The sequence below is a fragment of the Ceratotherium simum genome, chromosome 13, assembly GCF_057802395.1.
Source record: "Ceratotherium simum simum isolate JZ-2026a chromosome 13, ASM5780239v1, whole genome shotgun sequence".
Taxonomy (NCBI): domain Eukaryota; kingdom Metazoa; phylum Chordata; class Mammalia; order Perissodactyla; family Rhinocerotidae; genus Ceratotherium; species Ceratotherium simum.
Genome location: NC_141912.1, coordinates 39,388,494 through 39,413,665, shown reverse-complemented (window position 1 = coordinate 39,413,665; position 25,172 = coordinate 39,388,494). Strand labels below are relative to the sequence as shown.

At 40.7% G+C, this 25,172-nt stretch overlaps 1 protein-coding gene across 8 annotated transcripts in view; it reads left to right on the top strand.

Annotated features, from left to right (window-relative positions):
* BTBD9 (BTB domain containing 9) overlaps positions 1–25,172 on the top strand; it is a 400,982-nt gene that overhangs the window by 298,836 nt on the left and 76,974 nt on the right. For 6 of the 8 annotated variants that reach the window (XR_015554128.1, XR_015554125.1, XR_015554127.1 and 3 more), the window contains exons 8-9: positions 1,182–1,371; positions 24,970–25,077. Coding sequence is in view for 3 of the 8 variants with exons in the window: in XM_087438545.1 (XP_087294671.1) it covers positions 1,182–1,371; positions 24,970–25,077 (298 nt within the window). In the remaining 5 variants the exon portion in view is untranslated. The remainder of the gene's footprint in view (positions 1–1,181; positions 1,372–24,969; positions 25,078–25,172) is intronic. The other 2 variants (XR_015554129.1, XM_087438547.1) reach the window with 1 other exon arrangement.

Sequence of the window (25,172 nt, the reverse complement as noted above, 5' to 3'; positions counted from 1 at the left end):
TCATGAACAAAGAGAAGAGCGTACATGTTGAAATAGTAGAATGTGTAGAATAGTAAACAAACGAAAAAGAGAAACGAATCCTGGCTGAGGGCAGGTGTATATTCTGAAAAGGCATTGGTACCATGTCCTGGATCACTTTCCTGCTCTATGAATTCTAGAACACTGAATCTACATATATCATGTTTTTTTAAACAAATTTATTACACTTATTTAGTGTAATAAGTGTGTACAGTTTAGATAAAACAAGTGCCTATGTACCCATTACGCAGCTTAAGAACAGAACAAGACCAGTACTGGGGCTGGCCCCGTGGCTTAGTGGTTAAGTGCGCGCGCTCCGCTGCTGGCGGTCCGGGTTCAGATCCCGGGCCCGCACCGATGCACCGCTTCTCCGGCCATGCTGAGGCCGCGTCCCACATACAGCAACTAGAAGGATGTGCAGCTATGACATACAACTATCTACTGGGGCTTTGGGGGAAAAAAATAAATAAATAAATAAATGGCAAAGGAATTAAAAAAAAAACAAGACCAGTACTTTTGAAGCCCCTGCAAGATTTCATCTTGGAAATGAAATCAAGAAATGTTTGGACCCGTTGTTGAGGCTCCCTCTAAGATTTCATCTCTCCCCTCCCCAGACAAATTATCCTGAATTTTGTATAATAATTCCCTGGATTTCCTTTTTAGTTTTACACTTATGAATGTATCCCTAAACAAAGTATATTTTTAGTTTTGCCTTTTTTTAAACTTTGTATAAATGAACTCATACTCTGTTTTTCTGTGCCTTGCTTTTTTTCACTCAGCATTATGTTTTTTGATTCATCTATTTGTATATAGCTGTAGTTCATTAATCTCAATTACTCTGTAGTTTCCCCCATTGTAGTAATATTTCACAATGTATTTATCCATTCTATATTTTGTGGGGTATCATGTTTCTTTATAATAAAATACCGTAGGGTTAATTGCCACATGTGATTTGGTTTGTTCCAACCTTAGGTTCAACTCTTTTTTTAAAAAAAAGCTATTTGGCATGGAAAATGTGTTCATATCTTGAGATAATCAAGATATTCTAATTTCCCTTTTATCGTTGATTTGAGATAGTAATTAATTAATTTTGTTCATAGCACACTATTGGGATATATTTGGCTTCTCTTATCTTGATGCTGAATCTTGTGTTGGATTCACAGTTCCCATGGAGAATGTTGCAACAATTGCTGATTGTGCCAGTGTGATTGAAGGAGTCAGTCGGAGCCGAAATGCCTTGCTGAATGGGGACACCAAGAATTATGATTGGGATTCTGGCTATACATGTCATCAGTTAGGAAGTGGTGCAATTGTGGTTCAACTAGCACAGCCATACATGATCGGGTCAATACGGTAAGAAGATTCCTTTTCATTCATTGCTTTTAAAATGGAAGACACATGTGCAAATCGTGTTTTGGTACAGGCATGATCCTGATAACGTCAATGAAGACACTTCTCTGTTCTTTGCTCTAAATATCGAGGGGAGAATGAAGGAGGGAAGAGAGATACAGGGTGCTTGTTTGGATTTTCTGGAGGAGAGATGCACCAAATTAGACTTGGGGAGGGGCTAGACTGAGGCTTCTCCCTGGATATGGCTTACCTCCTTCTCAAGTCTCAGTTTGTATTGGGTAGGGACTTAACGGATATTGTCAAGAGAAGTTATATAGAATCAAAAATCATTTTCAACCTTAATAAATGACTTTACATATGAACCAAACAGTTCTGAATATTAGACCTGGTTCTAAAAGATCTTCTCTTGTGTCTGGGTTTTTGATTGTTGTTTTCATTTTTTGTTTTGTTTTAAGAAGAGAACTTTAACCCAATATTGCTTGATTTATAGGATCATATAATTTTAAAACGTGAGACTGGTGACATCCCCTAGAAGATATACTTTTAGTTCAAGAGTGCCATCTGGATCTTGAATAAGCTGCCCTTTTTTAAGCTTCTAAAAAGGTGTCTGAGAGACTAATGTGATATATATCTTTACATATATATTTATATTTAATGTTAGATGAGATATTTTACATTATATCTTAGCCTGCCAGGGGTAGAGATGTTGGCAGGACATGGCTGCCTTTCCCCTATCATGCGCCACCACATTTGCTTTGTTGTTTCCTAGTCTCATTTTAAAGTCAGTATGTATAAACAGAAATAGCACAAAAAAATAAGGTAGTAGGATTCTAATAGACAAAGGTTTACTAATGTTTAGGCTAATAACCACAGAGGTTATTGCTGCTTGCCAGTTCCAGGGGACACCCTGATGAGTGATGCTGGATTTCTTGAAGAATTCAGACTGTTGATTTCTTTATTTAAATTGTCAACCCCTTTTCATAAAGGGCCACATAAAGGCTGAGTACCATAGGCAACAAGTCACAGACAGAGAAGCCTTGAGTTCATACTGCAGACCAGACAACTCACTTTGTGGTTAGGATGGGGAAAGAGACAAGCCACAATCAGTCTGGACAAACTACTAGTAGAAATAAACTTCCATCACGTAGCAAACAACACCCCCTCCTTCCATTTTCTCACCTGCATACATTAACTAAAGTAATCATAAGCCATCTATTTAATAAGCCATTCTAGAATTTTTGTCATAGATGGTGTGAAACTTATCTGAATATTTCCCATTACAGTCTATTCCCCTTCACTTTAAAAATCTGGGAAACAGTTGTCCTTCTTTTGTCACTGACACTCCTTATAGTCTCCACAGTTTCTTGAAGATTACCAATCGTGTCTCTGAGATTACATCTGCAATTTCTTTTAGCAGGCTTGGGGTGTAACTCATCTGAGCCAAGACACTTGAAATCATTTAAATTGACTAGATACTCTCTTTCTTTCACTTCACCTATTTGGGACTTCAATTTTCTCTTTATTATGTTTGTTCTGCCATTTCTAATTTGAGGACCTGTCTCCTTGCCAATGAAGATGGAAGCAAACTGGCAGCTTAGTAGCTCTGCCCACTCTCTTTTAATGTTCCCTGTATTCTCTCTGCTTACCAGGTACCCCACACTGCCCCACCCCCACCTAACAATGTTCCATGTGCATCTCAAACCAATATGTCAGAAATGGAATTCCATTATCCTCCTCTTCCCCTGCTCAAGTCGCCGAACACTGTGATTTCCCCATCTCATTCGGTGGCACCATTCATCTGTCTCTCGACTGAGCCAAAAACATGGGAATCTCTCTAAATTTCTTCTTCTTCCTCACCTCCTCTCTCAACCATTCGGCTGTAAAGTTCTGTCAATACCAGCTCCTATCTCATAAATCCTTCCCCTCTTCTCCATCCCCACTGCCATTACCATAGTGCACCTTTGTAGTTTCTCTTCTCTACCTGGTCTTCCAGACTTCCATCGGGCCCTTCCTTCCCCACCTGCAACCATCTCCCTCACTGTTACCACAAATCCCATGTGGTCATACCCCTTCCCAAGAGGATTCGTGGCTATTCTTTGCCTTCAGATGAAAGTTCAGACAAAGGCATTTAAGAACCATCTGACTTGCTTCTGTCTGTACAGCCTGTCTCCTGCTTCTCCACTCACCCCTACACATACTCTGTCTCAGCCTATCCAGCTACTTGCAGTTTTATACGTGTGTCACCCCTCTCTTATCTCCATGCCTTCAACTTTTTGAACATGCTGTTCTCACTGCTTGCGTCTCTCACTACCTTCTCGTCCCTTGCTTTTTACCTGACTCTTATTACCCCTTCAAGACTCCACTCCACTCCACTCTTAGGGAATGCCTCCCCTACCTTCCTTCCATCATCTCCTGGGCTGATTTAGACATCCCTCTTCAATGATCCCATACATTCTGTATGTAATTCCTACTGGACCAGTTGTCATATTTGTATTATAATTGTTTACTTGCTGCCTCCTCTTAGCCTCACCTGATATAGAAAGCCTGTGGCAACTCAGAACAAGCATCTCTTGACAGATTGAATGTGCAGATGAGGTAGTCTGTCAAGATAAAGGAAAATATAGTAGGTTTCGGTAGGAGATCTAGAATTTTTAGATGTAGTAGGGACCTCATGAGATAGTTGCCAAGGTGACATCTCAGAGAGAGATAAACAGTCTCTTCATGTGGCAAGACCACCTTGGCCTCTAACTCTACCTAAAGAATCAGAGATGTTGAATCTGACTCCAGAAAAAGGAGCTTTAAGCAAGAGATAGCAGTGCCCATTTGGTTTTCTTTAAATGTGGAATGAAAATGGTTCCCCCAAACAATTTTTCTTTTCCTGACTCAGAGGGGAAATGATGAGCATGAGTACAACCAAAGGCAGAATTGTATATCTCAGCGCAGTGTGAAGCCTCCAACTTCTTTAAGCCCAGCTATTGTTTTCGTGGTGAGAAAATCCATGCAATTGAAGCACTGTATAACTGGCTGAGCGCTCAAAGAAACACGTCTCTGTGAAACGAACATTATGTTGTCAGGAACTGCATTTGCCTCTTCTGTGACATTATTAAGAAGAAAGGGAGAGGGATTTCTTAACCACCAATGCCCGTGGACAATGCTGGGTATCTTGGCAGGCCATGGTTAGCAGCAGCTGATGTGGCCAGATAGATATTTATTGATAGGAAACTAGATCAGTGGCAGCTCTTCATGGGGATGGGTAATTGACCAATGACAGGTTGATTAGTCAGTGACATTTGACCCACAGCTTCTATTGCTTGTGATGACTGACTTGCTTTCCTAGTCACTGTATCCAAGAAGCCCAGTGATTCTGAATCAACACCTGGAGGGGGAGAGTATTACAGAGCGAGAGTAACACTTTCCCCATCTCAGAGGCAGGAGACGTGGCAATCCTGGAAACTCTAGGGGCCCAATCACAAGGAACACTGGCTTTACAAATGCAGATTCTTTGTAGATGGTGACTGCAAGGGCAAAGGTCTCAAACATGAATTATCTTGATCACTGCATTCTTTATTCCTAAGAAGGGACGTAATTATTTTGTGGATAAAGATTTCTTTTGTTTGTCTGTTTGCATGCACAGAAACCATTTTTCCTTTCCGGAGAGTTTACCCTATAACTGGATAGGCAAGCAGAACCTTCTTTCTTGACAGACAATGCTTGCACCTAACCACAGTCGGCCGGAGCCTAATCCTGCTAGTGTGTCTGGTACCAGTACCCTTGTGGTATCCTGGAGAGACTGATCTTAAAACATGGTCTCTGACCATCTCCCCTCCCCCCATTTTCTTTCATTCATTCAACAAACATTTATTGAGCCTTTTTCTATGTGCCAAGCACTGTTCTAAGCACTGGGGATACTGCATTGAGTAAAGAAAACAAACATCGGTGCTCTCAGAGAACTGACATTCTTGTGAGGGAAGGATAAACAATAAACAACACTGTTTGTGTTGCCAAGCTATTGCTCAAAATATGTCAGATATTTTGAAGTGCTATGGATCAGTCACGGGGGAGGACTAGGGTGTGGAGACAGGGCGGCTTGAAATTGGGTGGTCAGAGAAGGCCTCACCGTGCAGAGCCTGAAGGATGGGAAGAGCAAGCCGTTTGGGGATGTGGGGGGTGAACGTCACAGGCAGAGTGCCAAGGCCCCAGGGGGAGCATGTCTGGCAGCTTGTAGGAGCAGCAGGGAGGCCAGTGTGGCTGGGGCAGAGTGAGGGGGGACACAAGGCACGACAGGTGACTTTAAGAGGTGACAGCCCTGAGAAGTTTTGTTGCTGTTTCTATATCCAGTCACCATCTCCCAAAGCCATCCCACCCACCACCACAGCCCCCATCCCAGTGTTTCCTTAGCACGATGAGAGGGGAGTTTTCTTTGCTGAGGAGGGGAGGGGCAGGGCTGAGGAGGCCAGCAGGCTTTTAAAAGCCACCGTCTTTGCTCCTGGCCAGCCTTTATCCAACCAGCTCCTGGAAGGGAAACAGCAGGAGGCGTCCTAGTCCTTCAGTTTAACAGGCAACTTTCTCCCCGTCTTGTGCGTTTCTTTTCTCTTTCCCAAGAGCTTGAGCAGGCTGTATAACTGGAAAATAAAGGAGTTTGTCTTTGTTGTTGCTAGGTTTACAGGCACAGCAAAAGTTATTCATTTTATTTGAGAGAAAAAGAGAGAAATTGCCTGGAATGTGCCTTAAAAGTGGGTAACTGAGTAGTAATTATATCATTTTCATGCCATTTTAAAAACATTAAAATTTAAATAACAGGAAATCTTCAGAGGCCTGACCACATAAAAAGACCAGGGTAGAGTCATAATAACTAACCAAATCTACCTAATGTCTTAGTTTATAGTCCCTCTGTCACCTTAATTTAAGACTTATTATCTTTCTACTTGCTAATCATGATATCCTTTACAGTGTTTTCAGGCTAGTATGAGAAATCACATATGCTATGCATTAAGTATGCCTATCACCCAGTCTTTTTCAGCTAATAGATGATAGCATTTTGTTGAAACCCTAATTATAAGATAGTCAATTAAATTAAGAATTTTTACATTAGCTTGAAAATGATGGTTTTGTAATTGATATGTGCAGTACTGTTAGTAAAATACCCATAATACTGTAACAAACCTAATTGTAACTAAGTAGGCTGTCCAGAGATGAAACAGTGCAGTAGATGCAGCTAAATAAACCCATAGTCTCTCTGAGTGTTGTGAGGATTAAGGAGTTAATGACACAAAAATATTTTGAGTTCCTCAGTTGGAAAATGTTATATGAATATAATATATTAGGACAAAATGGGTCTAGCCCAAAGTACGTTCTTGATGGGTATTCATAATCTCTTTAATCTGGGAATGAGTCTTTTTATTTTGCAGTAGGAAACAAACACAGTTCTACGACTTAACAAAAGTTAATCTGGCACAGAATGTCTGAACCACAAATCAATTTGTGTCTTGCAGTTATTAAACATAGATAAAATGAAGCAATAGCAAGCCGATCCTTTAAAAAAAAAATTAAATATGCCGCTGTGGTCCTTACTCATCCTGGAATATTTTTCTTTCTCCGTGAGCTGTCAAGCCCATGCCTGGTTCAGTTGCCCTTTCACTATTGTGTGGCTACAGCCAACTCTAGATTATCTATTCAGTTTATAAATTACTGAGGCCCCTTTTTGACTGCTGTTTTTCTTTCTTCCCACTGCTTACCGCCCTGCCAAGCTATTGCTCATCCACTTCCCTCGCAAAGGATAGGCACAGAAAAGAAAAGGGAGAAGAATCACTTAGCATCCAATTTTGGTTCCTATCTAATAGCTCCAGATGAAGGCTTAGTCGATAAGAGTGGGGAGAGGAATTGAAGCTAATGACTCAAATGATGTTTTATAATTATTTAAGTATTTTCTACATCTGTGCTGCCCTCAATCTCTCATAGGACTACAGATAATCTTGTCTTTGCAACGATTTCCACATGCCTAATACAGTAGTCTGTGCTGTGGGTACTCAGTGAACACTCCTTGACTGAACTGACAACCAAGTATGTTAGTGCAGCTAAAGGGGGTTCTATCTATCAACTAAATTGGACATCATATTTGCTCAGTGTGTCTGATCTAAGTGTGTGTGAGGAAACTGCTATAGATTTGCCATCTCCAGCAAATGACTGAGATTAAGCTCTGGTGTTAGGCGCCGACGTTAGCACAGGTAAGGACGCTTGTTCCTGCCTTTCATCCTGCTTTCCATTTCATTCTGTCTGAGGGCTGCACAAGCAAGCGGTCCATTTATTTACATTAGCACAGCCTTCTTTGCACGCCAGAGAGCTAGAAATTTCCTTTTTACAGTCCAAAGAATACAACAAACATCTAAATATATGACTCCTCTGGCTTGGATTAAGATTGCCTATAATTCTAGTCAAAATTGGAAAGATATTTTACAAAATTTGCTTCATATCAGTCATGCTGAGCGTCATCTGTCACAGCCCTGAACCAAGGAATTCTTCCTTGTCTCACTGATCCATGATTTATTTACCAAGTGTTGTTTCTCTCTCAGCCTATCTGCATCGCACTGAAGTCTTCTTATCACCCTCAGACCTCAGAACTCTACTTCCCAGAAAAATTGTTGAATAAAAAATTATATCTGTGGTTCCCAGTAGATGTGGGAGTCTGAACTGTGTGAACACCTAGGGGACCAGAAATCCTGGAGCCTAGAAACATAGTAGAGTTTGGGGGCATGGTAAATATGTCTCAGCCAGTTTCATCCTAGAGGTATTTCAAGACCAGAAAATATTGCTATGGCAACTAAATTGCGTGTTAAAAATACAGGAGGGGTGCTAGAATTCAGATGTTCTTTGAAAAACCAGGAAAGGTTAAATGCCCCCCAAAAAATGTGTGTGTGTTTTTGTGTTTGATTTACCTCACAACCATTTGTCTCCCTTGAGTGATTAGGGAACTTGACAGCTAGTCATCATAAAATATAGCTGGATATATGAAAAGAAAAATCCTTTTAGTTTTCAAAGATTAACTTATCAAGAAGACATTTTTACAGAGTATATCAACCCCATTTGACCCAGTATTTCATGCACAAATGTCTGTTTAGTAATTATCCAGAATTGTTATTTAAGACCTCTCTAGAACAAATAATCACTTCACCAATAGTGCTTTAAACAATTAAAAACCAGAATCACTCACCTTGAAAGAGCAAATGAATGGGAAGCATCAACCTCCTCCTGTGGTTTTCCTTTGGCAGATATTTACACACTGCTACCCTCCAGATAGGCCACACAGGGGCTCGGAAATGAGGCTCTTCTCACGAGGGCTAACAGAAGTATAGGACTTGCAGCAAATTGACGGACATTTCTACAGGTTTAATATGTCATATTGCTTGAATATATCTTGAGTAGCAAGTGGATAAAGCTATTCTGAAAACTGATGAACGGTCACAATCTTTAAATTTTATTTCAAAGCAGTAGTCTACCTTTGAAAAACTTCACTTCCCCAGGCACCCTTGAATCAGAGATTTTTTTCCCTAGGAGCCCAATTTTGTCACCTTGTTAAGATGCTTTTGGTGTGTCTTGGTAGCACCTGATGTCAGTGTCTCTCTCTTTTTCAGCTTAGCCCTTTGTAAACTGGTAACCACAGAGGCACTTGACCCAAACGTTCTTGTGTCTCTAGTTAAGAACAAGCAGAAGCACTGAGTTCAGGAGAAACGCGTCCACCTCCCCTTCTTGCCTCTCCCTCTGTCCCCCTCCATCTACATCCTTCTCCTAGGAAGAATGATTATGACGACAGGCTGGTTGGTGCCCCTCAAGCACTCCTTTCATCAACTTTCCAGGACGCTCAGGCTTAGCTCCAGCTGAGGAATCATTATTTTTCTGCTGTGTTGCCTCTTTCAACAACGTATCAGATTCAGTATAAAAAGTATTGGTTATATAGATAAACGCAGAGTTTGCTTTTACTTCTCCCTGAATTTTCTTTCCTTGCGCCCTTAAGACCGAATGGTAAGGATCCTCTTCCTTCCTTTTACCTTATGATGTCTGAAACCGTGTCTCTCAATGATTATGACGTTACCAGCCCTGCCACGTTACCCTTTTACTGTAACTGAACACCAGTCAAGGCTGTTTAGATTTTCCACGCAGTTTAACGTTTAGAAATGGCTAGTGGTCCTTTTCCTTGCCGTGTCTCACAGTAGCTCTGGAGCTTCAACTGCTTCACTGTCTCCACGCAGGAGATGAAGAAACCAAAGTATAATTTGAGTTCTTTCTCTTTCTCTCCACCATGAACATGGCGATACAAACAGTGCTAAAACTCTAGCTCGGAAGATTCCAGTTTGTTGCACAATCTGGCCTTAAAAAGAAAATTAGAGAGGGCACCTGCACCTTCTGGTCAACCTACTCTTGCTTTCCTAAGGTTGTAAATTATAGAAACTTCCATTAAACGTTGTGGCTAAGACTTGACAACATTTATTTGTATTATTAGCACTCATTTGCTCCAAAAGAGCTTGCATTTGGCTGCAAGTAACAAAGAACCTAATTAAGAAAGACTTTTAAAATGTTGGTTTTTAAAAATTTTTTTGTTTTGCTTTTGTTTGTTTTAGTCTCACATAATAAAAAGTCCACAAGTGGGTGACTGCTATTATTAGTTGTGCAATTCAGTGAGCTCTTCAATTTTCGTGGTCTTCTCCACGTGTATTTTTGTCTCAGAGAAGCCAGACAGCTCCTACAGCTTTAACTCTCATGTCTGCGTTTAGGCAGGAGGAAGGAGAAGGGCAAAGGGGTACAAGGGTAAAGAGCCCTGCCGGCCAAGTTTGTCCCTTTTTATTAGGAAAAGCCAAAGCTTTATTTAAAACCCCACCTAGGCAACTTCCACTTCGTTATTAGGTAGAACTGTCAGTCAGTCAGCCCTGGCAGGGTTGGAAAGAAGTTGAGGGTCATGGTAAGGGGTTGGCTTACCTAGTCAACAGCTCTGCCACAGAACCCGACCTCCTGCTTAATGTTTCACGTCTACTTTGGAATTTTTATAAATCTCCATATTTTATGTGTTCTGTTTGTTTGTTTATTTATTTATTTATAATTTTTTTTTTTTTTTTTTTTGCTGAGGAAGATTTGCCCTGAGCTAACATCTGTTGCCAATCTTCCTCTTTTTTTTGCTTGAGGAAGATTAGCCCTGAGCTAACGTCTGTGCCAGCCTTCCTCTACTTTGTATGTGGAATGCCGCCACAGCATGGCTGACAAGTGGTGTAGGTCCATGCCAGGGATCTGAACCTGTGAACCCGGGCCGCCAAAGTGGAGCATGCCAAACTTAACCACTATGCCATGGGGCCGGCTCCCTGTTTATTTTTTTTTAGATCAGTTTATTGAGATATAATTAATATACCATACAATTTGCCCATTTAAAGTGTACAGTTCAGTAGGGAGGTTTTTTTTTGCTTGATGCCCTTTAAGCCCACAGCTTCTGGGTATATCCAAAACAGTACATATAATAATTGTATTTTATATTTTTCTCAACTTCAGAAATGTTTTGTAAATAAAAAGCCTATATCTACTTACTGGGTAATTCTTATCCAAAATGAGAAGTGTTACTAATTATATATGTTTGATTTTTTTATTCATGAAATTTACTTCTTGGAAAAAAAACAAAGTTTCTGTTACAAACTGTTACCTGGCATGTAATTTACTGGTTTTCTGTAACTAGTTTTCAAACTTTAGCAGCGCAGTGATAGTGGATGCACCTAATGAAATTTGGGAGGCTGGGCAAGATCCCAGGTACTTTCTGATAGATCAAAAGGAGAATAAGTTTTATTTGGTGTGGTTTTACTCTAGCTAAGTATATTTTTATCATATTTGAATTCTCGTTAAAATTGGCAATCCATACGGAATCTGTTAACCAGACATATTTGATGACCAAAGCACCTGTTTACCTAACCAGGTTATAGAAAGTTGACTTTTCTTCTGTACATATAAAATTCTCATATCAGAAACTTCACTGCATATCCATGTTATTTTGTAGTGGCAGGTTAATTATGTCAAAGTCCTGCTAGAAATAAAATTTTTAGTCTTTAAGATCTGGAGTTAAAACAATCATACCCATCTGCGCTAGAATGAAATGATACATTAAAAGACCTCTGACTTTCAAAGGGGATATTGGGCAACAACTGTCATACCACCAGGGTCTTTTCCTCCTCCAATTCTTAGAACGTAATGTTCTGTTTGTAGGATTACAGTGAGTGTTTCTGGCTTTGGAAATTTTGAAATGAGAACTACAGTCAGTGGGAGGGTGATAATAGCTAGACCACGATTTTAGATTTTGGGAGAAGAAATTTAAATACGTCTGCCTTTCCCTTCACTATTTCTTTGTGCCCTCCCCTATTCCCATCTTCACTCCTCACCAAAATGGTGGTCATGGTCAAGGCATTTAGTTCCTTTCCAGGGAAGATGCTGATCAGATTGGTGAGTTTGCAGGACTGAGGGTGGGCCACAGTTCCATGGAATCACTTCTTGTGTCTCATCCCCCATTGGGCCCTAAGTGACATGGGCCAGGACCACTGCTGCTAGAAAGAGGCCTTTCCTTCTGTCTTCGTTCCTACCTCTCTGCCATCTCTCCCCACTCCTCTCCTCTCCTCTGTCCTCACAACAGAGTGGTAAGCAGACCCAGCCTTTTCTCTCCTTGGGCATTCTTATTTCCTCTTTTATCTCTTAGGGCAGCCAAGGTAGGGTTCCTGCCTCAGCCCAGGGACAGCTCAGTGCTAGGCAGCAGGAGACAATGATCTCTCCTGTACTCACTCTGTTTCTGTGGTACTAGAATGTGTATTGGGTTGATCCTTCCTTAAATTATAGTGGTAAAAACCAACAGTAAGTTTTGGGTATTGAAAAAGGGACAGAGCAAGCCTCTTAGCTTGCTTTGGTTGAAGCTGTTCAGACATAACCAACTTGGGAATAGGGATTGCTCCATGTCCTATGCTTTTTGCATTAGAGTTTTGGGCCAAAAATTCTACTGGCAAGGAAGTGTCCCTTTGCTTCTCACTTTGTGGGACGTTTCTTGGCATATGGTTACCTCAAGAACCTTGTGGGAAGGGGTGGTTGTGGTCTAGGATAATAGGTCTTGTTCCTAAGTCTCTTAGGCATATACCATTTAATTGTCCCCTGATGTCTAATGCAAACCCTTGTCAATTCGTTCCTTGATATCTAACCTTCTGTAATCATTTCTTCCCTGAGGTTAAAAAGATAATAAAGCATCTATAATCAAGTAGTGTCTTTAATAGGAAGTTCATAGTAGCCCTATTAGAAACAGATAAAGAAAAAGCATTATCTATAGAGAATTGTTTGAGAATTGGTGGTAACCAGATAAATAATATTTTGTTGATAATAGCCTTTTTGGTAGAATAGGTAAATGGCTTTGTCATGATTGTGTTTGCTGTAGTGAGATTTTAGCTGTATATGTTAGACTCAGAGAAAAAGTAGAGAATTCATGAAAATTATTTGGGAAGAACATTTTAAATAGAGTCATCCATTTAAAATTGGTTTCATTAAAGGTTCCAAATGAGTAGTTCTGTCAAAACACCAAGCACTATAAGGTTTTTGTTGTTCTGTGGTCAGAGACTGCCCTGGCCAGCTATCTTGTAAGATGCTGTTTATAATCACAGTAAACAGAGCTGGAGAGAGAGCAAGGGGATAAATCCATATAAATCCATTTTCCACTGGTGACCAATAAACAACTCAACACTGTCTACCTAATTGGTGTGGTTTAGTCTGTGGTGTCATCTTCCTCTATAACTGATATAATATTATTTTACTACTGTTATATTAACTACCTTTTCAATGACTATATAACTTTTTCATGTATTGTTTATTGACTTTAAATGTCTCTATAACTTCTTTATCCTACCCTACTGCTTCCATGCCCTTTAGTAGGGATCTGGAGGGTGGCTGTCAGTGACTATCCTGTTTGCATATGTCTTCAATTTGAGAATGGAGCTCCTGGGCACTTCGTCAGTTCAGGGAAGAGGGAGGGTTTGGGAATGATTTTTAGGTTTTCATTTTTAATTGGAGCTATTCTTTTTTTTTCTGGTCCCGTTTCCTTTCTTGTTCTTTTACTCTTAGGAGAAATACCAGAAATTTGGGGTAAAAGGCAAGCCAAGAATTGTCAGTACAGTTGTCACAGTAACAAAGATGGGATTAGGACTATAGCAGAATCCAAAAACTCCGTGTGGAATTTGCTACATGAAAATCTGTTGAAACACTTTCAACAGAAGAGATTTTAGACATTTCTAGGCTAAACTCAGCCTTAGTTTAAACTATACCTTTATTTCTTGCCTTGGGACCAGAACTCTTTACTGCTCAATAAGAACAGCTTTAGTTTTCTGTCCATTCCTGGTGTCAGCAAACATTTTCGGTCAAGGGCCAGGTAGTAGATATTTTAGACTTTGTAAACCATAGTCTCTGTCACAACTGTTCAACTCTGCCAAGTGGGCGTGGCTATGTTCCAGTAAAACTTTATTTACAAATATAGGCAGCCACAGGACATAGTTTACCAATGCTTAATCTATTCAGCTCCTTTCCTGGGTAACAGCCCTGGTCCATATAGTGAATGCAGAGAATTAGGGAAGTCCATTTGTATTTCATGGTTTCAAAAAATGTGAATAATAATACTTATAAGCCTGTTATTAAAAGATATGAATGTTGATATCAACATGTAATTTGGGGACAAGATACACACCATGACCCAGTGGTTTTTCTTGCTGTGTTTTGTTGGCGAGGAACCTTGGGGGCTGCCACAAGGAGGGGCCGATAGGAAGCCTGGCAGATGAGACTTCAGCCCCAACTCTGACCTTAGTAGAGCAGTTCTCCTTTTAACTGTTATGCATATTGAGATCCTTCCAAGATGTTGTTTGTAAAAGGAGTTCTGCTACTAAAGAACATTTTTGAAAATATTGGTTTACATTTTTTGAAATTAGTATAATACCTTTTTATAATGGATGTTTTATAAGTACCAAAGGATTTATCAAGTATTACTTTATAATTAAAAGAAAGAAAAACAGATTCAAATAAAAGGAACCACAAATCATCTAAATTAAAATCTATCTCCCTCTTTTCCCCTAACTTCTACCCCACCATTTAACAGATTATAATTCTGAGGGGATAAGGTTGCAAGACAGAGACCAAGTTGGGATTCCTGTCTCCGTCTGATGCCACTGCTACTAGTTATACCACATTGCCTCGGAATGTCCGTATGTCCGTCAGAGGCTGCAGGAAAGTCAGAGGAGCCCTTCATGGTCCAAATAGGCTGAGGAGATAACTTGGCCCTGAATGTCATGGAAGCCATACTATTTTCTTCTTCCCTTTTCATGCTCCTTCCTTTGAGCGGCTAAGAGGCCCCAAGCTCCTGAATGCCCCAAGCTATTAGGGTACAAACTGTGCTTAAGGCTATAACAGTTTCGTTATCAGCTCCTTGGAGATTACCCAGGGGATGTCTCTCAGCCCCTGACACCTAAACGCTGATTGTCTGAAGAGTGGTGGTTACGACAGTCTCACGTATGACTCAGACAGGCTGCCTTAGCCAGGTCCCCTTCTGCATCTCAGCATGAATCTCAATATTGACTCTTGGGGATTCAGTGCCAGAATGGGAGGATCCTGAGAAATCCGAGATCTCACCACCTTGGGCATGATTCCTTCCCTGGCTTGTAAGAGTCCTTAATCTTTTCTGTCTATACCTTTCTGAATGTGAGTCAGGGCAGTGATATAGAGGGGTGGGTGTGTGTGGGGGGGTGTGCGTGCACACGCGCGCGCACACAACGGGTGCCAGGACTGTGTTCTCAGGATGCCTGTGTAGGTCCTATCAGCCAACATAAGAAGAAGGTAAGAAGGGGTCCGGCAGATAGGGTTAGGGGCATAGGGGAGATAAATGTTTATTCTTCTTTATGAGGAAGGATAAGCCAGATACACAAAAGAAACAGTTTAATTCACAGAGGGCAGTATTCTAATGAAGCCTCATGCTGTGCTTGAGTCAAAGAGGCAAAGTCTAGCTGCAGCAGGGCCTGAGACAGATATGAGTGATTTATTCATCTCTGCCTCCTTCACTCAGATTTTCTTCTTTCAGCCATCCATTATCCATCACTGGAAAGCCCAGTTTCTGTACAGGAGTTTACCCTGGTAGCTTGCCTGGAATACATTTTGAAGGATCAGTGTACGTGGCATGGAGACTGGCCCGTGCCCGATACACTCTGGTGAATATTCATATCGGCACCTGGGAGGGTTATTTCTAAAAAGACAGCTCATGCAGAAAGAAGGAGTGTTTTTCTCTTGTCTGACGATCCTTCAACCAAACAAATGTAGGAGGGAGGGGGAAGCTACTCTGCAATTCTAGTGAATATTTATGAGACAAACAGCATCCTCACATCTTCTGCAGGAGTGGAGAGAACCCTGCCCCCTCCCCATTCAGAGCCTTTGCCTGGGCCTCCCACTCTGGGAGAACAGTATAGGCAATTCCAGAAAAAAAATGGCAACTGCCCATTTAACCTTTGGTCCTGTAACCCACACCAGTTTGATTTAATTACCACTGTTTAGCAGTTAGAAAAGTTAGAGTTATTAATGTTCAGCTGAAAACATTTGAATTAAAACTTACGATCCCAGCTTTGAAGACCTGGATCAAGAAAACTGTACTGAGTGGCCAGTGATCAAAAGAATTCCATTGAAAAATATAATTAGCCATTTTTCCCTCTAGCCATGACAGAAAATTACATAAAATCTTGCTTTTTTTTCTTGCTTCTTGCCATTCTTCAAAAGATTTATCACATAGTTACATATTAAATTGATTAATTATCTTTTGTTTATAAGAATTTATAGTTAGGATCCTCACTTTTATATATTGGTGGAGAAAATGATACTATTATTATTCTCATTAATGTTGTCTTTATTTTAATGGTAAGTCATGTACCACATGGAAGATTATGATTTGTTAGACACCTCCGACTTCAAATAGAATAAACTACTTACTCTAAATGTTTTAATTTTATAGCACTTGCAACCTATTATAGTTTTATTTTTCTGTTTTAGAGGGTAGTTGTTTTCATGTGAAAGCTTTCACAGAAGAATTTCGTGAAGGAAGTTCATTAGAAAAGTGACTTAAATGGAGGAAATTTAGACCAGGTAAATATGAGAGAGTGCGGATGAGCATTTCATTGTACAGGACATAACAGAATAAATATGAGATTTGGGAAAGTGATGGGAAGAAGGCAGTAACTTAGTAGAGAGAGGACCTGAAGGAGGAATGAACAACAGCTGGCACAGGTGTTACAGCTGAAGGAGGATGAGGGTCTGAATTGGATGGGCAAGTGTTTTAAAATCATTTTCAGCAAGAGCTCAGGACTTTGTAGATTGTGCCCTGTGGGGGAAAGATGATTCAAAGCTAAAGCAAAGGTTGAAACCCAGATCTGATTTGGGTGAAAGGTCAGGCTGATAAGAAAGAGAGAGAGAGATGTAGGAAAATAGTATTGGCTGTGTTAAGAGAAACCAGAGAAGAGATTTGGTGAGAATAAAAATAAAGAGATTACATGACTGAATAGAGTTTTGCCTTGTAGTTCATCCCTGCTGAATGTTGTCTTGCCTATAATATTCAGAGTCAAGCCTTCCCACCTTGTTTTCCCCTTCCATTCTCTCCTTTTATTGCCAGGTTGAGAGAATACAAAGATCTGCCGGTAGCTAAACTGTCAAGTTTCCCACAGACACGAATTCCTATGAAAACTTGACCCAAGGGAATAGAAAGGAGCCATGGAGCTTATTAAATTTCTCTTTGGCTCTGCTTCTTGGTGCTTTGTAGGCTGTGTGCATGCGGGCACATATTAGCATGTGGTCAGAGGAGGGGCAGGAGAATAAGCTCAAGAGATGAAATAGCAGTCAGAGTTAATATATTTCATATATTATCTCTTAAGTGAGACTCCCCAAAATGGTGTGGGGGTGGAAGGCTGGCTGGGGGGTGTTTTCAGATTGAAATGTTATTCAGTGTATGGAGCATTGAAAGATGCTGTACCGGGAGGAGCTACCTGGGTTTATTGAAAATGATGATTTATCTGTAGTTCCCTGTCCTCTTGCCATCATCCTCTCCTGTCTTGCTCCTCATGTCTCCTTCTGTTCAACTCAGTAGAGCTTATAATGTGCTGGGGACCATAAGGAATACCAAGACTACTAGCCATGTGTGGTCCCTGCACTCTAGAAGCGTGGTCAGGCTGGTTCCTCCTGACTGGACTTGGTCCTGAAAGCTGAAGGGACGGGCCTTTGGATGGTGTTATGCAGGGAACCTGGAGCCAGGTGATACTTTACTCCCCTGCCTGTTGGATGAAGACTGATACTGGGGCCATTTTATTCCATAGGAGTCATAAATGTAGGTAAAGATCCAAGGAGTAAAATCCCTGACACTCAGCTGGTAGATTAGTGAGTTCTGAGCTCTTTAACATGCCTGTCCCTTCTTCTCACCCCCCTAATAATTTCATAGAATTGGGGACAGGGAACAGAAAAGTTCACACAAATGCATACGGCCTTCAACCTTTAACAGAAGAAACTGATTCTGGCCTTTTTAAATCAAACAGCCCCTAATAGCCTTCCTAGCAAATGAAGCTGAAAGTGAGCTGGACTTGATACCTAGCAAGCTAAGCCCTGTGGTCTGGGCAGAACCTCTCCATTTCTACCTCTTATACGTCCTTTTCCGATCCTGCTGGTGAGCCAGAAATCAGGCCCATCTCACTAATTGTGTAGACGCGTCATGATGAGGAAGCTGCTGAGATCAAGGAAGACGGCCTTGCTGCAGAGAGGGAAATTGATGATGCCAAATTTAAACACAGTGAAAGATCTGTAAAAGCTGCATACCTGCTTAGTGTGTCACTGCCGAAAAGGTCTCTAACATAATGAGACTTCACCTTTTAAAATATAACAAGACCATTTGAAATGGTTCCCAATATTTTTGATGCCAACATCTTGCTTAAGGAAGGGGCTATATTGGAAAGAGTCACCTTGAAAAATAGGAGAAAACTGCTTTTCTTCTCAAGGGCTTTGGCTTGGATGAAATTTTCTCATATATCCACATTGAAAGCATAAAATGAAAGAACTTTCATCCAATTGGACTGTGTAGTATGAAATCTAGATCATAAGCCTAGGCTAAAACTTATTTATTAATAAAGGGTTTGCCAAGTGATTGAATAATCTGTAAAAGAATGCTTGGGCAGTGTTTAGCCCCTATAAGAAAATTAACCAAGTAACTTAGAAAAATAGATTTGCATTGAAAGCAGGAAATGTGCTGATTATAAATTGTTTTTTCCCCAAATGTGATAATGTATGCAGAAACATTTTGAAACCGGTGAGGTCTGTGTGAATGTGAAGTGGGATTATGACTAGTTGTTCCCCATTCATTCCCCACTCAGTATTTATTGAAAGTTGCAGCTGCAGCCATGCTATTTGGTAATATGGTGTTACTTTTTTTGTTATCACGTAAAACTTGAAGTTAAAAACTTAATCCCTCCAGGAAATGATGGTCTCAATTAGCAGTAAAAAGTTGGTGGTTTTGTATTGTCTCAGACTTTTGGAAGTTTTGTCCCGTGCAGCTATCCATATAGCCATATCCTGCAGGCATATTGTCCATTGACCTTTCTCTACTTTCATAAAATTTACCTGGATTATACTGTATCGAATGTAAATTTTGATGAGAGTGAAAGCCCCTCATCTTATTCCCCCCTTTCTTGATGAGCCAGCCTACACGGTGAAGCCCAATTGTATATTTTGCCATCTCCTCACTTTTTTTCATCCTGTGGCTTCAGTGACTAAACGCAAAAACTAGATACACCAGACAACCAAGAACTTGTACTTGTCTTTTCCCTCGCCAGTTGCAAAAGAATATTGTGAGCCAGTGCCATTTTTACTTCCCCTCTTAGAGAAAGCACCCCCGATGTCTGAGATATGAGAGATTAAATGATATCAGACAGTACGTGGACTCTCTGATGTCCTGCGGCTAACGTATTTCCCAAGATCCCATTCCATCTGGTGAGCAGCCTGTATCTCCCTCCTCCTGCTGTTAGAAGAAGGCTGATGTTCCCTTGGCCCCGAAAGGTTGTGGCCCACTTAGAGACGGGGCCCGCATGGGGTAGCTCCTCGGGAGTTCTCACGTCTGGAATCTGCAGGGCAGCCACCTGGTCCAATTCACACTCTTTTGATAAAACGCTGTTCCTTGGTTCCAGTCTCCTGCTGAGAATCTCGTTTTTGGCCTTGCAGTCCTCCAGCAGCTCCAATCAGCTTGACTTTGCTCTCCACCTGAGGAGGAAGCTGCATAATCAAACCCTGTGGCAGCCAATGATAAGGGTCCCTCTCATCTTTGGGAAAATCCCAGTTTCTCGCCAGTAAAGTTGTTCCTCTGAAGTTGTGTAATTCCTTCCGGCAGCTGTTACAGGCTCCCTCCTGCCTCTCACTAGCGGAGATTAGAATAGAGCCTCCAACATGATGTTTGTCTTTCTGCTCCTCATTCAGAAGAGTGAGAGCTGGACTCTTCTGAATGAGATGAAAGCACTGAAATTTCCCTTTGTGACCACACTTCTTACCTTTCTCCCTCACCTTCATGTCTATTGCATCTCTTCTTTTGCTCCGTGACCTCCAGTCCCTCTCTATTGTGAAAGTTAGTCAGCCCCCTCTGACCCCACTTAACTCCTCAGCAGCCTAGAAGCGGTAAATACTCTTAACTGGCCCTTCTTTTCTCTGACCCTGCACTGTGTCGTCCTTGTCACTGTCGACCCTGCTTTCTTCTCTCCTGCTCCCTCAGTGCTGCTGCTAGGGAGAATTATAAACTGTGCTGATTGGTCCATCTTTGGAAGGCCCCTTCCCTGCAGTTCAGCTGGCCCCATGGAACCTATTCCAAAGCCTGTGTTGCCTTTCCAACCCACACTGTGGTCCTACCACTCTCAGCTCTGCAAAGACTCTTCTTCATACTTGCGTGAAAAGATTGCCATCCAAAATGAGCTTCCTCTCCGTCCCTGTTCTTCACTTCATTGTCTCTGGTCCATTCTCGTCATTGGAATACCTGCTCTTTGTTGAGTACCTTTTCTGCCTAATGCACTCTGCTAGGAGCTTGTCTTAGGCCCTTTTAGTTCCAAGCTTCAGAATCCAGGTAAAGATGGCTTAAGCCATACATGGTGAGTTTATTAAAATGATTGGGAGATTCTCATGGAACACTAGGTCATACACTCTGGTGTCCCTCGTAGGAACTAAAATCAGGTATTGAAATTCTGCCAGGAGCCTGACAACCCTCCCTGGGCCACACTATCTGTCTTCATTGCTTCTCACTGCAGCTGACTTTCTTTGCTCTTTGTGCCTCTGATGAAAGAGGGTCACCCCAGAAGGCCTGCATTTTCATCATGTCATTTTAAGTTGTCAACTTAAAAAAGCAAATTTGCCTGTTATTTTATCTCAAAATGAGTTTATTTGGGAATAGCGAAAAGAATTGCAATTTGGGATATGCATGCTGTGGCAAACCATAGGGAAATCCAGAAAACAAAGGAGGAGAGCTGAGCTGCCTTTATAGAGGAAAAGGGGGAGTAGGCAGGGGCTGTTCAAAAGGAAAGACCATTGGGGAAAGTAGCAGTTCAAGGCAGCAATGGCTTCTCATTGGCTGGGCTGTTGCTGGGTAGGGAGAGAAGTCTTCCTTCAGCGGTAAAGTAGTTTTACTTCCTGTCCAAGATGCAAGCATCCCTCTCTTCCTGTTTGCTGTAATTGACAAAGTATGATAGGGCATGAGAGCTTCTCCTACAGGCCTTTCCTACTCCAGTTTAGTTAAGGTTTCTTTTATTAATGTCCACGAAATGAACAGGGCCAGTTAAGCTAGAATCTCACAAAATTCTGAATTTTGGAGAGACGAAATCTGATTGGCTCAGCATGGGTCACGTGTCTTCCTAGAATGCAGTCAGGTCTACAAACCAAGCTCAGAACCCCCTGTGTCCACCTCAAGGTTGAGCCAGAAACAGTTCTCAAAGAGAGAAGTTACTGTGTAATGGACAGATATGCCAAAAACAAACCAACCAAAAAAACCCACCTCTACTGCATATACAGTTGTAGAGAATTATAAATGTTAGAACTGGAAGAGCCCTGAGAAACCATCAAATCTAGATCTTTAATTTCAGAAGAGATGAAACTGAAGTATAAGTAAGTTAAGTGACTTACCTAATGTCACTTAGTCAATACTCAGTAAATATTTGTTGAATTGTTGAATGGAAGACAATTATTTCTAAAGAACTTAATTTCTGAAGATCTTTAACACAGAATAGTCTGTACAGATTTTTAAGGTCAGAAGTAGCTTTGATTTTGACTGAGAAATTAGAAATGGATTTGATGGTATAAATTATTATTATATATATTACTAATATCCTGGCAGTTGATCTTCCCTTAGTTGTCTGTTTTCACCCAAATGGGAAAACTCTGCAACAGCAGCAGTTGTGGCCCCATGCCTTCCGCTGGAGTCTCCCACAAACGATGGACGTTTAGAAACAGGCAAAACAGACACTTGCTGCTGGTCTAAAAGACACCAGTTCCCTGGAGAAGCTCCTTGATCTCAACTGTGAAACCTCAGCCATTGTTCACAATCTGGCACAGAATTAATCCCTTAAGAAAGGGATGGAAAAAATGCCATTCAGCACAACATAGTTTGTCATCGCATGCATAATGCAGACTTTCCAATTAGAATGCTACAATTTGGAAACTTTCTTCACAGACTGATGAGAGAGCAATTATTCTAAAGAAGGGAAAACTCAGTCCACTGGGTTTGCCTCAAGTCACTTCTGACTCAAGCCGCAAAGACAAGAATTTTGAAAACATATTTGCTATCGAATTTTGTATCAAAACACCAGCAAGAAGAGCAATTAGTTGCTGTAAACGGAACCTCGGTAATCAATGGTATGCAGCCAGCCAGAGCATTTATGGAAGATGTAAGCAAAATCACATCTGCTAATCAATTAAAAAAAGCCCAGCCCTTCACTGCTTTTAAGGGAAACTCCACAGTGAGAACAAGGGAAGATGGAGGAGACCACATTTAATTTCATCAGGCATTTCATGCAGTGCTCATTAGGTAGAGGGATTTGTGGCAATAGCTAAATAGAGACCCGATCTGCCTCAATAGATCCTGGCCAGAGGCTTCCTTTATTCAGCCCCTTTTGAAAATGGCTTCTGGTGTATGGGTGGAGATGTGTAGATGTGGGGAGTATATTTGAGGCGCTCCTGTCAGTTAAAGTCAGAGGGAGCATGTCTGTCCTGGGCGAGCTCACTGGGCAAACATTCCCCAGCAGATTACAAGCCAGAAATATCTCTGTGTTGTTGCGGGTGGAGAGATATAGGAACAGACTTTGCTGGCAGGGAAAGAAGTGAAGGGAGTTGATGGGGTTTTCAGTTGTGTCTTATTAGAACAAAATTCCTCTCCATGGAAAAAAAGAAATTGAGCCAGTTTTCCCTTTGGTGTCCTTAGGCTGTGCTAGGTTTTTTCAGCTGAATCAACAAAGGGATTTTTGTTCCTGGCTAAGCCTATATTCCAAGCAAATATGCATCTTGGCACATAAATTAGAAACTCTCTTAAAAACTCTGAAGTGTAGGTGAGTCTGAGCCCTCAGCTTGATAACCTGAGATCCATCAGTGTCTCTTTTCCACTCAGAAGTCACCATGACCCCACATTTCCAGCCCCCAGGGACTCTTAATAGAGGAATAGAGAAGAGATGTCTCAACCAGTGTATGCATTTGGCTGCTGTTCAGAAAAAAGAATTTACGCCAGGAGAAATTACTGAGGTAAAGATCGATAGACTAGGCTAATAAAAATTAATATCTTCATGCAAATTATGATAGGCAGTGGGTTAATATCCTTTAAATGTAGAGGGCATCTTGTAAGTCATTAACAAAAGGATAAATATAAGCAGAAAATGGGTAAAATGTTCAAGTTCAGTGATAAATAAAAAAACTGCAAATTAATGAGATATATTTCATCTAATTGGCAGTATTTTTAAAAATAATACACACTATTGGTGATGATGCCCAGAAACAGCCATTTGTTATACACTGCTGGTAGTGTCAGTATAAATTGGTATAGACTTTTGTTTGGGGAGAGGGGAGTGGTATGCAGCTGTTCTGGAATATATATCAAGGCCTCACGTGCCTGCTCCAGGAGTTTCATTTACAGAAACTTTCAAAGGCAATAATCATAGGTTTAGCTTCAGACTGTTCATCAAAGAGTTTTCTTAACAGTGCAATATATCAACTATCTAAGTATTCAGTAATAAGAGACTAATTAAATAAAAGGACATCCATACAGTGAAATTCTGTGAAGCCAGTACAGATGATGAGGAAGAATATTTGATGATACAAAAAAGGTATTCATAATAGATCATTAAGCAAAAGAAGCAAGTTACAATTTGTACCACATGCGTGTGTTTACAAAATTACTGGAATTACAGGTGATTTTTAAATAATAATTTTAAATTAATAAATTATAAAATAATTTTTAAATAATAATTTGCCTTGAAACAAATTGGAGGACTTTATAGAATAAGCTACTAGGAGACAAAATATGCACAACTTCAAAAATTCTTTTAATATGCTGTCACTCCAAGAATCTCTACTACAGCATTTATGATACTCATAATTGGTCTTCCTTTTTGTGTTCTCCTTATCCCATATCCTTGGGGCCGTCTTTTTCCATGAAATATTTTGAGATCTGGTTAGATCTATCCCAAAAGGTACTGATTATTTTCCTCTAGATACACTGGTCGAAATGCTAGCTCTTGATTATCCGGAAGGATAGGGATTAGGAGAAACCTGGCTCTCCATGAATAATCCAAAATCCCAATGGGGCAGTAGCCTCAACATTGACTCCCAAAAAGCCTGTTACCAGGGCTGTTAAGTGAAGACAATGATGAATTAATTTGGAGTTTGTTTCCTGGTTTTAATCTATTCTGACAGAGCTATGAATGATTTCAACCCAGAACATGTATGAAACATATACTATGAACAGAGCCCACATGTTTGGAGTAGAATTTTTTAAAAAGAGAAAGATCAATGATCTTTCTAAAAGGCTTGTAATCATTCTGAGAGCCAAACATAAAGCAAAAACTACACTTTTACGTTACTCAAATATAAATTAATATAGGCTAGCTGCATGAAAGTGCTGAGAGACTAGAGTAATATTCGAGGAAATGACTAATGAGGAAAATGATTTACTTTCTTATCAGGCAGGCTGGTATAATGTAAGAGTAGAATGATTGGACACTTAAAAATAATAGGGTAGAATCCTGTCTGATTCTCTCAGAGTACTTCGAGAGATTAAATACTCAGGTGAATTAAAGGGAATCAATAGGTGTAATCTGTTTATGCTTTCTGAAACCTTTCTAAAAGCTGCAGACTGACTCCACCTTCTCTCATCATCCTTTTGTTTGAGGATTCACTTTCTTTCTCTAGTTCTGGAGGTGCGGTGGGACAAAGGAGACAGGTAGGAGGGATAGAGTAGACAGATTCCCTCATGCCTACAGCTTAAGGAAACAGCCAGTTAGAACATTACAGCATTCTTGTGTTTTTCCCTTTATTCAGCTTATTGCTTTGGGACTGTGACGATCGAAGCTATAGCTACTACGTTGAGGTTTCCACCAACCAGCAACAGTGGACCATGGTAGCCGACAGAACTAAAGTCTCCTGCAAGTAAGTTACATCATTTCAGAAATTTATTCCAATTTAAAAGAGTTTTTCCGATGGATTCAGAAGTTTCCAATGAAGATTCATGGAATCACCAAATT